The 16,728-nt window shown below is 44.0% G+C and overlaps 1 protein-coding gene across 3 annotated transcripts in view; it reads left to right on the top strand.

Annotated features, from left to right (window-relative positions):
• The window catches only part of LOC137518287 (mitogen-activated protein kinase kinase kinase 3-like), a 200,423-nt gene that overhangs the window by 55,847 nt on the left and 127,848 nt on the right, over positions 1 to 16,728 (top strand). For all 3 annotated transcript variants that reach the window (XM_068235937.1, XM_068235936.1, XM_068235938.1), the window contains exon 2: positions 9,257 to 9,320. In XM_068235937.1, the coding sequence (XP_068092038.1) occupies positions 9,257 to 9,320 (64 nt within the window). The remainder of the gene's footprint in view (positions 1 to 9,256; positions 9,321 to 16,728) is intronic.

Raw genomic sequence — 16,728 nt, 5'->3', positions numbered from 1 at the left:
AGAACTACGTTACGGCGCGGCTTCTGCATCGAGTTGCGGCGATCTGCATCTGCCCGGAAGTCATGTTAGTCTATTGCAACGCAGGGATTCTTAAATAATTATCGTCACAACACTGCGGCGCGCATGTGCGGAAGTGTGTTTTTACAATACGCTTCCGTGCACTTCTGCATACCCCCAAAAGCAGGAAGAGACCGCAAACACGCATCACTTCTTGCTTGGCCCAATGGGGAGTACCGGTTAGTAACGCGATATTCCCCAAAGGCCATCATTTGGCAGTGCTGCAGCCGCATCGCCAGTTTGCAGTGTGAAACCGGCCTTAAAGGGAACCTAAACTGAAAAGAATATGGATTTTTCCTTTTAAAATAATACCAGTTGCCTGACCCTCCTGCTGATCCTGTGTCTCTAATACTTTTAGCTGCAGCCCCTCAACAAGCATGCAGAGCAGGTGCTGGATAAACTGCATGCTGGATTAACTGCATACACATGTCTACAATGCTCAGGAAAAGCACACCGGTATGAGCAAACAGCTACAGGACGCTATCAGATACTGGATTAACTGCATGCTTGTTTCAGGGTTGTGATTCAGCCACTGCTGCAGCCAAAGATATCAGCAGGACTGCCAGGCAACTGGTATTGTTTAAAAGGAAACATCCATATCTCTCTCAGTTAAGGTTCCCTTTAAGGACCAGAGACTTTCTGGTACAAAAACAGGGCTCACAAACATCACTCCGCATGGACCGTCACTCTCACCGTTTGCACCACTCTCCTGTCTCTGAAGGCTGTAACTAGTACAGTAAAGAAGAGAAAGGAAAAGAAAAGAAAAAAAACGCAGGGGTACCAGGAGCCCTTATGGTGTATTATCTTCAGGTAACTGAAATAAAGGTAAGAGTAAATTATACTCACAAGTGTGGGTTGCTACAAAGGCAACCACTCGTACAAGCATGTGGGGAAGTCCCGTCCCCACTCAGTCTTTAGAATGGTTGGTCGCTGCTTCTTTAGATAAAAACTTCACTTCTGGATAGTTGTGAAGGACCCCACTAACGGGGTGATAAAACGTCGTATTACGAGGAGGATAGGAGGCGCCCTTGTATTGTGTTCGTTGTTCACTTTGTATAAAGAGACTCCACTAGGTAGAGAGTTCGGAAGTTTTATTTGCACTATAGACAACACGTTTCACGGCTCAAACCGCTTCCTCAGGTCAAGTACAGGTGCATGTGACAATGATGCTACCTTATCAGCCCAAAACAAGGCACTTTGGTACTGTTGCTGCTCTATATATTGCTGCACTCTCTTTCTCAAACTGCAGGGTTGGGGCCCCCCTGTGCAGCACCCCCCACCCCCGACATTATCCCTCTGCTCCCCGGAGCCCTGAAGGTATATTAGTAGCAATAATTACCTCAGTCCCATCTGTCATTACGCTTTCACAGAGAGTGTAATGTGTGCATTAAACACCAAGTGAACACCTGACATATCTGGCTAGCAAATTTGGCCTTATTGGCTATTCATGAGGCAATGCTCATGCAAATATGCTTTTGCATGCCAAATCAAGCAGGGTCAAAAACCAATGCCGCAAAGCGGTTGCCCTGCGGGAATTAGTTCATGCTACATTAGCACTATCCAGGGGCGCCACGGGGAGGCTCCCCGTGGCGCCCCTGGATAGTGCTAATGTAGCATGAACTAATTCCCGCAGGGCAACCGCTTTGCGGCATTGGTTTTTGACCCTGCATGATTTAGCATGCGAAGGCAAATGCATATTTGCATGAGCAGCCATTGCCTCATGAATAGCCAATAAGGCCAAATTTGCTAGCCAGATATGTCAGGTGTTCACTTAGTGTTTAATGCACACATTAAACTCTCTGTGGAACCATCTGTCATTACATCGGCGTGTGAGCACCCAGCGCGTCATGTGTAAACACGCGCCGGATCATAGAGTGAGAGAAAGACAGCGTGCCTCAAAGTGCAGCCGCTGCCTGCGCGCTCACACGCTGGGACTGAAGTAATTATTGCTACTAATATACTTTTCAGGGGAGCAGTGTGAGTGGGGGGAGCAGGCAGCCTGGGTCGGCGCTGCGGGGCCTCAGCAGAGGTCAGGGCCCTGGGGCAGTTGCCCCCTTTGCCTCTATGGTAGCGCTGGCCCTGCACAGCATGTATGGAGAGATTTTATCTACTTATGTAATGACTTTTGTCATTTTTTTTACTTGTATGTGATTCTCCTTTAAGACAGGTGTAATACCTATTGTGGGCGGGTTTCACCTGCCTATATAACATGTCTACAGTCATTTGTATGTTAGCTATGACTAAGGAGCTATGGCTGCTCCAATACTCTTGAGCTGTTTTGTTGTGTGCCCATAGGTGCTGCAATAAAGATTGGACTTTTATCGAATCATCTATGTAGCGCAGTGTTTCTCAAACCTGTCCTCGTGACTCTCCAACAGTGCATGTTTTGCAGGCAACCTCACTTATGCACAGGTGGGGTAATTAGTGTACCATGCACATGGAATCCACCTAGCTGAGACGCTAATTATCCCACCTGTGCATGGGTGAGGCTGCCTGCAAAACATGCACCGTTGGGGAGTCACGAGGACAGGTTTGAGAAATAGGGATGCTCAAATCCGAACTTTGGATGAATCCGGATAGTTGATATCCGAATTTCATCCTGTTAATTACAATCACCTGTGCGGGCTGGGCGGGGGGTCAATCTTACCTCTCTGACGTCCCTCGGCGCCTCCTACGATGCGGTCCACGCGCGTCATGTGAGTACAAACACTTCTTCCTTCAACCCAGAAGGAGGAAGTGTTTGTAATCACGTGACCGCCGCCTGGACCGCAATGTAGGAGGCGCCGAGTGACGACCTAAGAAGACGTCAGAGAGGTAAGATTGACCCCCCGCCCAGCCCGCACAGGTGATTGCAATTAACAGGATGAAATCCGGATACCAACTATCCGGATTCATCCAAAGTTCGGATTTGAGCATCCCTGTTGAGAAACACTGGTGTAGCGGGATTTCTGTTTTTTATTGCAGCCTGTGTCGTTGTATTCACTGCTGTAGCACAGGCTGCAATGAAGGCCGGAGATACCACAAGCACACATACAGCAGTAAGGAGGAGAGTGCAGACACAGGCTGCCCTGTACTGGGTGTGCCTATAACGTCACATCGGGTGCGTCCGAAACTATTTGGGCGCACCAGGTGCGATGTTATAGGCGCACCCAGTGCACCGTTTTCGGTGCAAGTGCCGCTTAAACTTTGAGCGCGCTAACTTAGCGCACAAAGCTTAGCGCGACCTAAAGCTCCTTAAGCGTGCTAAGGGCCTTTTCACAGGCATGCTAACACTTAGCACGCTTTTGTAAATCAAGCCCATAGTGTTACTTTCGGTTCAGTGAACGGTGAGCTGGTTGGTGCCCCATGTGTCAGTGATGTAATACTGTCCTTGTGGTTTGAGTATATCTTAGATTAAATTCCTGCAAGCAAAACATAAATCCATGAGATGCAATTGTTAACTAGTATGCTATTTATCTGCTACAGTATTTATTTATTTTTACACATACAATTTAGACATGGGGCAAATCCGCTAAGGAGAGACGTTATATTGACAGATCCCATAGTGTGTGTGGCCAGCACTTGTTGTGTGCCCCTCAATAAAACTTTATTACTTTGTTTTCCCTTGTGTGTCCAGTCTGCACAAATGATGTCACTGCCTCTGGCACCAATTAGCAGCTTGTCTGTGCTGTACCGCTGACTCTCTGGAGAGGGAGAGGACATTGGGCAGTCTGTGCACTCAATGAGTCCTCGGCCACTGAAGAGCAGAAGATTGCTTTAGAAGCTTAGGTTTCATCCAGATTAGTAATGTTTTTAACTATATGCATTTGTGTAAATTTGATTATGTTAATCAGCTGTTTTTATGAACGTTAAATTGAATTATAGCAGCACTAGCCATGTAGAAAAACTGTGCAGGATTCTAGTTTCTCAGCCTGCACTGCATGGGAATGGAGCAGAATGTAAGACTGTTTTCTAGAATGGCCTACCAGATTTCATCTTTCACTGGGCAGCATGGTGGCGTAGTGGTGAGCACCCTTGCCTTACAGTGCTGAGTCCCTGGTTCATATCCCAGCCAGGGTACTATTTGCACAGAGTTTGTGGGTTTCCTCCAGGCTCTATGGTTTCCTCTCACATCCCCAAAAAATACAGAAAAGTTAATTGGCTTCCACCTAAATTGGCCCTAGACTACAATATAGACATATGACTATGGTAGGGATTAGATTGTGTGCCCCTCTGAGGGACAGAAAAGTGACAAGACAATATAATGTACAGCATTGCGGAAGACGTTGGCACTATATAAATTATAATAATAATCATTCAGGAAAATACACATGGGGAAGTATGTATTTATTCTGTACACAGCTGTGCAATACTTCAGCAATGTATAAATTTAGAAAATAAATGAAAACAAATTAACTTGGTACATTCTGTTGAATTTCATAATGAAGGTTTAAAAATCATCTTTTTAAGTGGAGCTGTCAGGACTGAAACTACCCCTGCAGCATCCCTCTCAAGTGACCTTATACCCCTCGAGACAACACTGCATCCTGCAATATGAGTAGCAGGGCTCTTAAAGGACACCCAAGGTGACATGTGACATGATGAGATAGACATTTGTATGTATAGTGCCAAGCACACAGATAACTAGGCTATGTTCCTTTTTTTATTTTCTCTGCCTGAAATAGTTAAAAAATCAGGTATGCAAGTGGCAGTTTCTGCGTGGGTCGGACTGGGTCAGACTATAGCATAGCCCTCACTGATAAGGAATTACAGCCATGAAACATTTTCCTGGCAGAAAATGGCTTCTGAGAGCAGAAAGTAAATGAAAAGGGGCAATAGTTCATAGATTTTAGCTCTGGCATACTTAAATGAATGTGTCATTGAGCATAGACAATGAAACAGTAAGAACTTAAAATTTAGATTTAAGTATAAAATAAAACTATGGGATAACTATAAAAAGTCATTTTTTGGAGAAGGAGGATAGATACAACTGTTTATCTTATCATTTTTCTTTTCACCTCGGATGTCCTTTAAAGGACACCTGAAGTGAGAAGCATATGGGGGCTGCCTTATTTATTTCCCTTTAAACAGTACAAGTTGCATGGCTATACTGCTGATTTCTTTGGCTGCAGTAGTGTCTGAATCACACACCTGACACAAGTATGCAGCTAATCCAGTCAGGCTTTAGAGAAACACAGGGCGTAACAATAGGCCCTGAAAGGGATGCAGCCATGGGGGGGCCCAGAAGCCACCGGGGGCCCTGTGGGGGGGGGATACGTTTCTTTCACTGTCCTGAGAGACTGATAACTAAGCGCATGTAGAGAAAAAAACGTTCAGCTCTCTGCACAATAGTTCTAATGACTGCATCTGCTCAGCCACTGAGAAGGAATCATACAAAGGAATCTGTAGTGATGCTGGATAAGGCTGCAAAGCCCATTCTGCTCCATTAGAGTTGGACAGAGTGAGTGTAATAAGCTGAGGCTGGCCTGGGAGTACACCTGTCTGTCAACTTTCTATGTGTTTTTTTTCTGTATGCATTTTCTGCACACCACGTGTGTCTGTATGTGTGAAAAACATGCTCGATTTATCACAGAAGCTAATGTAATTGATAGAGAAAATGCGTGCAGTGCTTCACTGCTGTCTATTTGTATCTGCATGGGAAAAACACATTCAAGTGTGCACTAGCAAAGAGGATGTGTTTGGGTTGGGGGGGGGGGGGGGGGGGGATTGAGGTACCCATCCTAGATATGATGTCATTCTTGCAAACCCTCCACATGGTAAATGTGGCTTCAATATTCTATTCCTTTTAACATTCATGGCTCTGTCAGTTGTAACCCTGGAGCCCTCAAAGCAGGAAAAATGATAGATGCCCCGTTGCATTTTCCGGAATCCCAGCATTACAATAGTAAAGGTTTAGCCACCGGCCTGCCATTCTCATCCACAGTGAAATATGTATGGAAGATAAGCAGGACCTTGTGACAAAAGATATGCTGCACTGTATCCTCTACTTCACTGAACTGGGATAAAATGATTTTTGTACCAACTCCACAGCCCTGGCAAGTATTAGACTAAGGAGTTGCAGTTGAGCTTGAGGGGTCGGATGATCTATGTACCAACTCCACATACCTGCTCAAGTGGTTTTGGAACTTGTGCCTGCACAGAATCAATCCATACACTGCTGCTAGAAGGAGCTTCATTGTTTTCATATTTAACTGGAGGGTTCCGTTAAATATGAAGATTCTTTGGACTTGAAAGGTCCATTTCCTAAGGTAGTTTTTGTAAATGACACTAATTGGCATGGTTGCTTTAAGACTTTGCCTTGTCCAGTTTTGGATTTAGTTGGGGTTTAGCTTTGTGGAAGCTGCTAGTATGAGTGAGCAGAATGGCTAAGTACTGAAAGCCTACGTTGTCTGACTCCATCGCTTCTGGCTTATAGTAAGGATCATTCACGCCATGAACCAACACATATTTCCCTGGTATTCCTGCGCTTTTCCAAGCAAACTACTCTGTACTTTTCCAGATAAGACGTGGTAAAGTCTTCTAGCTGTCATAAGCCCTGTAAGCAAATCAGCGTTTCATTAAAAAGGAAACGTTATTATTAGCTTTTTCAAGTGTTATTAGGAAAAGGAGCAACATGGCCTGATACAGTTTGTCAACAAGTGGCCGTAACTCAAGAAGAATGACACTGATTTTAAAAGAGAAGTGCAGCTCACACTTTTAAGGTGGCTATACACTCTGATCCAATCTGCTAGAAATCGATTCTGCAGCCGGCCCGATCCATCAGATGTCTCATTGATATTTTTTTTCTGAAATCAGTTGAATCAGTCCATCTCTCCAGATATTACTTTGTACAGCGCCACGGAATATGTTGGCGCTTTATAAATCAATAATAATAATAATATTATGTGAAATTGATCAATCAGATCGACAGCCCATAGAGGTGCACTGCATACAACAATGATTTTTCATATGCTGCAATCTGTTAAAAATCTGTTTAGTGTATTGCAGTAATAGATCCATTTCAGATCAGATTTGATCTGAGAGGGACCTATCTGATGATCAAATCTGTTGGCCATCTATAACGGTATGACCACTTTAAGCTAATCTCTCTTGGCTAGTAGAAAAGGTTTTGACCCATTAGGGCACTAATCCACCATACTTTGCTCATGAATGATCTCTATTTTTTAGAGATGTGGGTGACAACAGAGACGGGCCGAGGCAGAGGCTGGAGAGGCTCCAGCCTCTGGGCGCACGACTTTAAAGGTGCAGAGAGGGGGTCGACATTTATTCTTCTCCTGCAGAGTGTGTGTCTAATACAGTATGGAAACACATCTTACTATTGTAGAGAGGGGGTCTGCCTACTACACTATAGGGGCACAGCTGGCTATTGTACTGTGGAGGGAGACAATACCAGGGGCACGGTTGCTACCTGTACTTGAGCGGCACAGTTCAGGGGGTTTGCACTTTGGGTTCTCCGCCTCTAGTGCTGGAGGTCCTTGTCCCGGTCCTGGGTGCCAATATGTCCATTTATATTCAGCAATCAGCATTATAGATGCATTGAAAAAGAAGAAGAACTGAGAGCCCAATATGGTGTAGTATGTTAAGGCAAAAGGATGATGGAACGAGTATAAATTAGATACTCACAAACCAGGGTTACCTCCAGGCAACCACTGTATAAGCAGGTGAGGAGATTAGCCTGTCCTCACTCAGGATTAAGAAGTCGCTCTCTGTAGACTAGAAAATAAGAAGGGGTATCCCCCTCCACCAAAGGTGGATATAAGACGTGTTATATTTGAGAACAGAGGCGCCAGAAGAATAAAAACAGTATTTAAAAGTTTTAAAAATTGCTTAGGAGGCAGTGGTGGACTTACCTCCCGCAAGCAGGCACAACAACTGTGTATTCAAAAAAGGGGGATATTTATTGGTATACTCCAAAGGTAGATGGCGTTGTTATTATTATAGATGCATTATACAATTCTACAAGTGTGAGTTGACACCGCTTAATTGCATCTATTACAGTCCCCAGAGTAACTATTTATGAGCCGGTTCTCAGTCAGTTATCTATGCCTAAGGACAAGCACATACAAACTGTATGAGGAACAAGCCCACAATGTGCTTGTGAACTGCTGCATGGTGTATATCTGGACCTGAGCTGCATTTTGGTTCCTTCAGGCAAGTTGGAGAGGCAGAGATGAGAAAAAAAAAAAAAAAAAAAACAAGTCACTTGGGAACATCGACGGAATAAGATGTCAGGACCTCTCATCATTGCAAGACCAGAAAAGGCAGCAGAGAGTTGTATTATCACTGAGTTATTGAGGAACTAAAATCAAAATAATGATTAAAACTGATTTTTTTTATAAATTATTTAGTCAGTGTTTGTCTATTGTAAAATTTCCTCTCCCAGCTGATTTACTGTCTGATATTTATTATTGGCGGAAACATCTGGCAGGGGATCTCTGCAGAATGTTCATTTACTGAGAATGGGGGGGGGGGATTATACATAATAAACAGCCTAGGCTAATCCTCAGTGGAGGGCGGGACTACATACCAATATATAGCAATACAGTATATAGCTATAGGAAGTGTTTATGATGCTGAAGTCAGCATATTTAACATAAAAGTGGGTATCCTGAATAATTTATTGCATTCTACCTTATGTCACTATGGTGCCTCTTTAAATGACAACTGAAGTGAGAGGGGTATGAAGGCTGCCATATTTATATCATTTTAAGCAAAACTAGTGACTTGGCAATCCTGCTGATGCTCTGCCTCTAATACCTTTAGCTACAGACCCTGAACAAGCATACAGCAGTTTAGGTGTTTCTGACATTATTGTCAGATCTGACAAGATTATCTGCATGCTTGTTCCTAATGTGATTCAGACACTCCTGCAGCCACATAGATCAGCAGGGCAGCCAGGCAAATGGTATTGTTTAAAATGAAATAAATATGACAGCCTCCATATTCTTCTCACTACAGTTGTCCTTTAAAACTGCTTTATAAAATAAGTGTATGAATGTAAATACCATAACTATGATTTGCTGTAATCCATAGACCAATCAGATGTCAGCTTTTGGCAGACAAAACCCTTTAAAAAATGTGTGAATTAAGTGTGCGAATACAGTTTATTTAACTCCTTGAACTGATAAAACCAATAACAATGTTTAAACAAAAAAAAATGTTTTCAGTCAAGTAATTGGTGTTCTCTACTGTGTTACAGATTGCGTGTGTGCTGCCAAACAGATACCAACTGGAATGCGGTCTTGATAGAATATTAAAAATGGGTAAGTCGTTATTATTTTGTTATGAGTTATGTTCTTCTGCACTTACTATTGAGGTTACCTGTATCTATTTTGATTATTATAGTGTCATCAGTGACTTGTAGTCCTATCCATTATTATTAAGACGTTTTAAGTCAGGATGATACCATTTATTGGCTAACTAAAAATGAATAAAAATAAGCAAGCTTTCGGCCTTGCAGACTTCGTTGGGCTTATATCCTGTTAGTTTGCAGGCTGGTGGTACAGACAGCTATATACATGCAACATCAAAAGGGAAAACAGATTTTTTTCAAGCATAAATACATGTCATTAAGATGCCTTAATTCAAACAGATCATCTAAATGGGGTTAGAGGTTGTTAGCTAAGATAAGGATCCTTGTTTACTCCATGCTCACAGACCTGGGATTAGGATTGACCCAGAGGTATCTCCATTATTATTACTTCTAGCTTTCTGCATTGCTTTTGGTGCAAGCAGTGTCAGAATCTTTTTTCCTTCTGGATTTTTTTTCTCTTTCTTTTATAGTGGTTTGTGAAAACAGAATAGCTGAATATCTTTTTGCGGGTGACAATGACAATCCCAGCTATGGAAGTTGTTTTATGGAGCGGGCATACAGTAGCCTTATTGAACATTAATCAGGGCAGACCATTATTTTGTTAACCTGCTGGGCGGTCTGGACGAGCTCAGCTCGTCCAGTACCGCCGGAGCCTGCCGCTCAGGCCCTGCTGGGCCGATTTGGCTCAAATAAAAAGCAGCACACGCAGCCGGCACTTTGCCAGCCGCGTGTGCTGCCTGATCGCCGCCGCTCTGCGGCGATCCGCCGCGAGCAGCGGCGAAAGAGGGTCCCCCCAGCCGCCTGAGCCCAGCGTAGCCGGAACAAAAAGTTCCGGCCAGCGCTAAGGGCTGGATCGGAGGCGGCTGACGTCAGGACGTCGGCTGACGTCGATGACGTCACTCCGCTCGTCGCTATGGCGACGATGTAAGCAAAACAAGGAAGGCCGCTCATTGCGGCCTTCCTTGTTTATTCTGGGCGCCGGAGGCGATCGGAAGAACGCCTCCGGAGCGCCCTCTAGTGGGCTTTCATGCAGCCAACTTTCAGTTGGCTGCATGAAATAGTTTTTTTTTTATTAAAAAAAAACCCTCCCGCAGCCTGCCTGGCGATCTTAATAGAACGCCAGGCAGGTTAGTGGGGGGATAAGGTGCCTCAGTGGGAGTTATACAGGATTTATGGCAGTAATAAACGTTTACTACATTTAGGACCCACCATCATTTCAGGAGTCCATTGTAGTGAATTTTCCTTGAGAAGCTGGCTGAGAAGGCACACTAATACACTGTGATGGAGGAAGGGGGGGGGGGGAGTTAGAGTGGAGAAAGTTTTGTAGGGGCGCTCGGCTGGCAGTCTTTATGTAATGCCCCTGATGGTTGCTAAGCTGTTAGCCCCCAGCCATGCCTTACTAAACACTTCTATACCTGCAGAGGCTCCTGAAATTCAGGGCATTGAAGCAAAGTGAACAGAATACAAGGCTGACATTTAAGTGGTATGAAACTCAGCATTTCTTCTGTGTTCTAAAATATTATTTACAGCATAAAATCTATTACCACAAAAATTGTAGCAGAACAGCATTCAAACAGTTAAACACAGCACTTTTCTCTTCAGTGGAAAGCTCCTTGCTTCTTTGGAAAGCTTATGGCCGCATCCAAAGATGTGTTAACATTGTATTTTGTTTACATTCCTCTGTCAGATACATTTAGTAAGCATTTTGCTGACTGCTTAAACTGAGCTGTACTGAGCTGAGGACCAGAAATAGCTGCGAAGTGATCACTAGATAGATTTTAATGTATAAATATACCAGGTGTGGAATAAAATGCAATGGCAGCTTTCAGAGCAGATAAACTGTACTTTGGGAATTTGTAAACAGACAATATTACTTGTGTGCAAAAGCAAATATGGTAATACATAGTAGGAAAACACATTTTTATTGAATGTTTTGTCAGAGTTTTATCCCACTTTAAAAAAAATACAGATTGCCTGGCTGTTGTTGTGGGCTGCTAAGCTTGTATATTTAGTGATTCCTGCTTGCTCTGTGAATCAGCTATGTGACCAGTTTGTGACCAGCCAGTTTGTAACTAGCCTGACCTATTCAGCCAGTCACTGATGAAAATGTCTCAGTGCCGGTATGCTCTTTGTGAATGGCTTGGCAGATAACAGGTATTCTTAGATACTGGTTTACATTGTAACTTCCTCTCAAGTATTTTGTTATGTGGCGTGTGTTGCTTAGTTGGCAGTGCAGTTTGCAGGGTAAATATATTATATATAGTGCACACTTAAGCACATGTGCTGCATTCCTCTGCACAGCTGTTATCTGGGATGCCGTCTCTACCAACTGCTTGGCGTCTTCCCTGCGAGGGCTGGGAGAATCCATCTGTATCCCAATGTCCTGTCATCCTATATAATAAAACCCTAGTGTCCCTGCGTCCTTCCCTGTGTCAGTGCTGTTTTGCACTGCGCATGTGCAGGGACTGTCGTAGAGAAACTGCGGAGAGCCGGAGGGGGACGGGGCTAGAAGGGGCGGGTGTTTGTGTGCGCAGCGGGGTGCGCAGCGCGCGGCGGTATTAGTGACAGACCTAGCCCATTTTTAAACTGGCTAAGTCACTAGTTCTTGTAATAATGATCATGATAAAGCTTCTCCATTCTGCAGAGTACCGGATTCTAGAACATGGCTGACTGTAATAGAGTGCTTCTCAGTGTATTTAGAGCAAAAGAGATTAGAACCAGCAGTAGTTACCGTACCCCTGAACTGGGAACCCCCAAAAATGAATGAAGCTGGTGGGCTAGATGACTTCCTCCTGAGTGTGGTGGCTGCTGCTCATTGTCCTTGAGGTCCACCTGTTCTCAGTCCTCTTCATACTCAGTTGAACTTTCAGGCAAATACTGAATAACCCCCGACCCCCCCCCCCCCCCTGCAGCATCACATGACTTAGTACTGCACAGGCATAGTTCTGAAACGCACAAGCGTAGCAAAATTCATTTGCGGGCACTTTCTTTCACTGTGCAGGTTCAGTTGGAAACGCTCTGCCCCACTCAGAGGAACTTCCAGGTGGCTGCAGAGATAAGAGGGTGTGTGTGTGTGTGGGGGGGGGGGGGGGTATCCCAAGGACTACAAGAGTCACCTACAGCAGGGCTGGCCAAACTTTATTAGGCCAAGGACCATAGCTCTGTTCTTGAGAGTGCTAGGGGGGCGAACTATCGAAATTAAGCACAATTTTTGCCAATTGCCATTAGATTAGATACACCATGGCTGTGACATTTTGCCACAACATTTCCTCGGCAAATAAACCAAATACCATGTGCAGTTAGCACAGTGGCAGCTGCTAATCAGTGGCTCTTACTAATCAGTGGCTTGTGCTACAGTGGTGGCTGATAACCTACAGGCGTGCGAAGGGGGAGGCACTGCGACGACACAAGATGGCCCCTGCAAGCGGCACCACACATTTGGGCAGCATAAATTAACATCTGTTGAGAGATTCGGTGGCTTCCAGAAATGGCTCAACCGGCCATTTTACAGAGGATTTGCCAAATGTTTAACTTTTTTCTTTTGGTAAATGTATGCAGATTGATCATCCGTTATACCTGAGGCACAGTTTCCTTTTTCCCCTGAAAATCAACCCACTTTCTTGTTTAGAATCACATCTATTTGCTAAACAAAGTGGGGAAGTAAACTCTAGTAGAGATTCACTAGATTCTGGATTATGTAAACAGGCGTTGTTGCCTCTGTCCCAATGAAGTAAACGTTGCTTTTATTTGAAACTGTACTGAGTTACTGACTTTACCCAGTTAGCGGTTAAAGCACACTAAAGTGTGAGGGATATGGAGGCTACATTGATTTTTTTTTTTAACAATGTACGGTAGATTGCCTGGCTGTCCTGCTGAATGCTCTACCTTTAATACATACCTGTCAAACTCCGGCCCATGGGCCAAATCTGGCCCTCAGAGCCATTAAATTTGGCCCTCAAGTGGTTTCCCCACTTTTCATTATGTTTGGCCCACTCCAGGTAAGCTATATTGGTAGTGAAGCCCTAAAGCACCAGTGAAGCCTTATTGGGAAGGTAGGGGGAACACAGTAAACACCAGGGAACTGTATAGGGGAGGAAGAACCACTAGACACCAGGGATCTGTATAGGGGAGGAAGAACCGCTAGACACCAGGGAACTGTATAGGTGTTGGAGGGGGGGCGGCGGTGCATTAGACACCTGGGAATATAAGGGAGGAAGGTGGCCAGTAGACATTGAGGATGGCCCATGACTAGGTCCCAGTGTACAACTTCGTCCCACTTTGTATTTACATTTGACAACCCTACATTAATACTATTAGCCATAGACCCTGAACAAGCATGCAGATCAGATGTTTAATGCAAATTTGACTGGATTTGCTGCATACTTGTTTCATATGTGTGATTCAGTCACTACTGCAGCCAGAAAGATCAGCAGGACAGCCAGGCAGGTGTCCTTTAAAGAGAACCCGAGGTGGGTTCTAAGAATCTTATTAGCACACAGAGGCTGGGCCTGCATATAATGCCCAGCCTCTGTTACTATACTGCTTCCCCCCAGCCCCCCTCTGCGCTCTGCTATGCCCCCATAAATCATACGCCATGCTGGCGACACGCAGAGTGTCGCAGCCGGCTGTTTACATCTGTACTTGTCAGTCTCGCCGCTCCCCCGCCTCATCTAAGTCGCCGCTCCCTGCCTGCGTCCCTTCCCTCCCCGCTGATTGGAGGGAAGGGACGCGGGCGGGGAGCGGCGACTTAGGCTGGGGGGAAGCACTGTAGCAACAGAGGCTGGGCATTATATGCAGACCCAGCCTCTGCATACTAATAAGATTCTTAGAACCCACCTCGGGTTCTCTTTAATGTCTGATTTTGGGACTGGAATCCAGGCTGCTGTTGTCAGAGCTTGATGATCGGCTGAGTTATGTACAACACTTGAATTATTTTCAGTCTTGCTGGAGATACTGGTGTGTAGTTAGCAAGTAAGGGCATGCAAACTATTCTCCTAACAAGCACATCTCTGCTCACCCAGAGAATTACACAACCATGATAATAAATTAAAGCCACTAGCTGCTGATCAGTTAGCTGGCAGCTTAACGCATGGCTGACTGATCAGTGGCTATTGACTTTGATTTGCGCTTCCAGTTCCTGGGTCAGTAAAGATTTGCATGTTAGTGGGTGATTTATATCTCCAAGGCTAAAAGGACAACTGAAATGAGAGGGATATGGAGGCTGTCATTTTTATTTCCTTTTAAGCAATACCAATTCCCTGGCTATCCTGCTGATCCTCTGCCTCTAATACTTTTAGCCATTGACCCTGAATAAGCATGCAGCAGATCAGGTGTTTCTGACATTATTGTCAGATCTGACAAGATTAGCTGCATGCTTGTTCCCGGTGTAATTCAGGCACTACTGCAGCCAAATAGATAAGCAGGGCTGGCAGACAACTCCTATTGTTTGATTTAAAAAAAAAAATAAAAAACTTTGGCAGCCTCCATATTCTTCTCACTTCAATTGCCATTTAAGTTGTCTTTTTATTTTAAGTCAGTTGGCTTCTCTATACATTTGCATGATAGTCGGTATAGACATAGAGATGGTTTAATGCTGGAAATACACGGGTCGATCCGGCGGCCGATTAGCCGCCGGATCGACCCCAGCCGCGACCCCGTTCGTCCGCTTGCGTGCGCGCGGATCGATTACCGCTCGTCCCTGCCGGCGCTTCCTTATCAGCGCTCGATTCCCTGCCATTGTCTGCCGGCGGGGATCGGGCGGGGGTCGAGCGGCATGATCGGGCCAGCTGAATATTATCAGCTGGCCGGATCAGCTGGTCGATACACGGTACAGAAACGTACCGTGTGTATCCCCAGCATAAGTGTCAAAGGAAAGGCATCCACATTTTGTTCAGTTTCTTGATGTCACTGGAAAGCTGCTATGTACACACTGGCTAGCGTAACACACCTACATCTCATTTACCTTGGCTCTCTGCCTGGAATGCTGCAATACAGCGATAAAGCGTGTCAACATACAGGTTAGGGAGAATTCTGTCCTCTCACCTTGATCTTAAGATAATCTACTAACAAACTTGATATTAGAATATCGTACCATATTATTTTGGAACCCAGACGTCACATCAGGTGCTGCTATAAATAGCTTTGGGTTCTGCTATAAAAAAATTAGGCAATTTAATTATGTTTTCAGGCTATTTATATTTCTCTACCATTAACACTGCATACCGTATTATAAAATCACCACAACACCGAATATGTAACCATCAGACTGGAATCTATTATTAGCCTTCATCTCCTAGTATGTTAAATACAAATATATATATATATATATATATATATATATATGATAAAAAAAAAGTCCCTAGACTGCGGAAGGGACTTGTGAGTACCTGTTAGGGATTGTTAGTGATGCCATCTGTACTATGTAGTGTGTAAAGTGCAGTAGAAAATGTGTCAGCAATATATAAATGAACAATAATTATACGTAATAACTGTATATATATATATATATATATATATATATACACACATAATTATTACTTCGCCACTGTATGTATGTATACAGTGTATATATATATATATATATATATATATATATATATATATATCATGTGATATATACTGTATATATCACACTGGGTGTTATATTATGCCACCATCTCACTGGATATTGTTATAAGGGCTCTGCCTCTGACACAGGAGACGTGGGCTCAAATCTCAGCTCTGCCTCTTCAGTAAACCAGCACCTATTCAGCTGGGGACCTTGGGCAAGTCGCCCTAACACTGCTACTGCCCATTGCGCGCACCCTAGTGGCTGCAGCTCTGGCACTTGGAGTCCGCCAGGAGAAAAGTGTGATATAAATGTTCTGTGTCTGTGTCTATATGCTACCATCACACTGGATATTATAATACTCCACCATCACACTGTATACTGCACCATCACACTGGATGTTACAATACCCCACAATCTTACTGGATATTGTAATACCCCACACTGGACATTTGTAGCATCCCACCATAGAACTAGGCTGTGTTCCTGTTTTCCTTTTTTTACTGTAATGTTAATTCAGAAATGCAAATTACACCTTTTTTCTCATTTAGACTTCAGTTGGAATGTAATGAAACTCATAAGCCATAAAACACTTGCCTGGCAAAGAACAACTCCAGGACAGGAAATGGATAAATAGATCAATAGTTCAAGATTGTAGTTGTAGAACATTAAAATACTGTGTCATGATGAAACAATTTTCTTCAGGAAAAGAATCAAATCGGAGATACTGGACAAGCAAATACTGACACGCTTCAACCACAACCCTCAAGAAAGGAAAGCAATACTGAACCTTAAAAGCAATAGCAACATA

The sequence above is a fragment of the Hyperolius riggenbachi genome, chromosome 5 (genome assembly GCF_040937935.1).
Source record: "Hyperolius riggenbachi isolate aHypRig1 chromosome 5, aHypRig1.pri, whole genome shotgun sequence".
Classification (NCBI taxonomy): Eukaryota; Metazoa; Chordata; class Amphibia; order Anura; family Hyperoliidae; genus Hyperolius; species Hyperolius riggenbachi.
The sequence above is the reverse complement of the archived record's forward strand: the minus strand, read 5'-3'. Positions and strand labels throughout refer to the sequence as shown.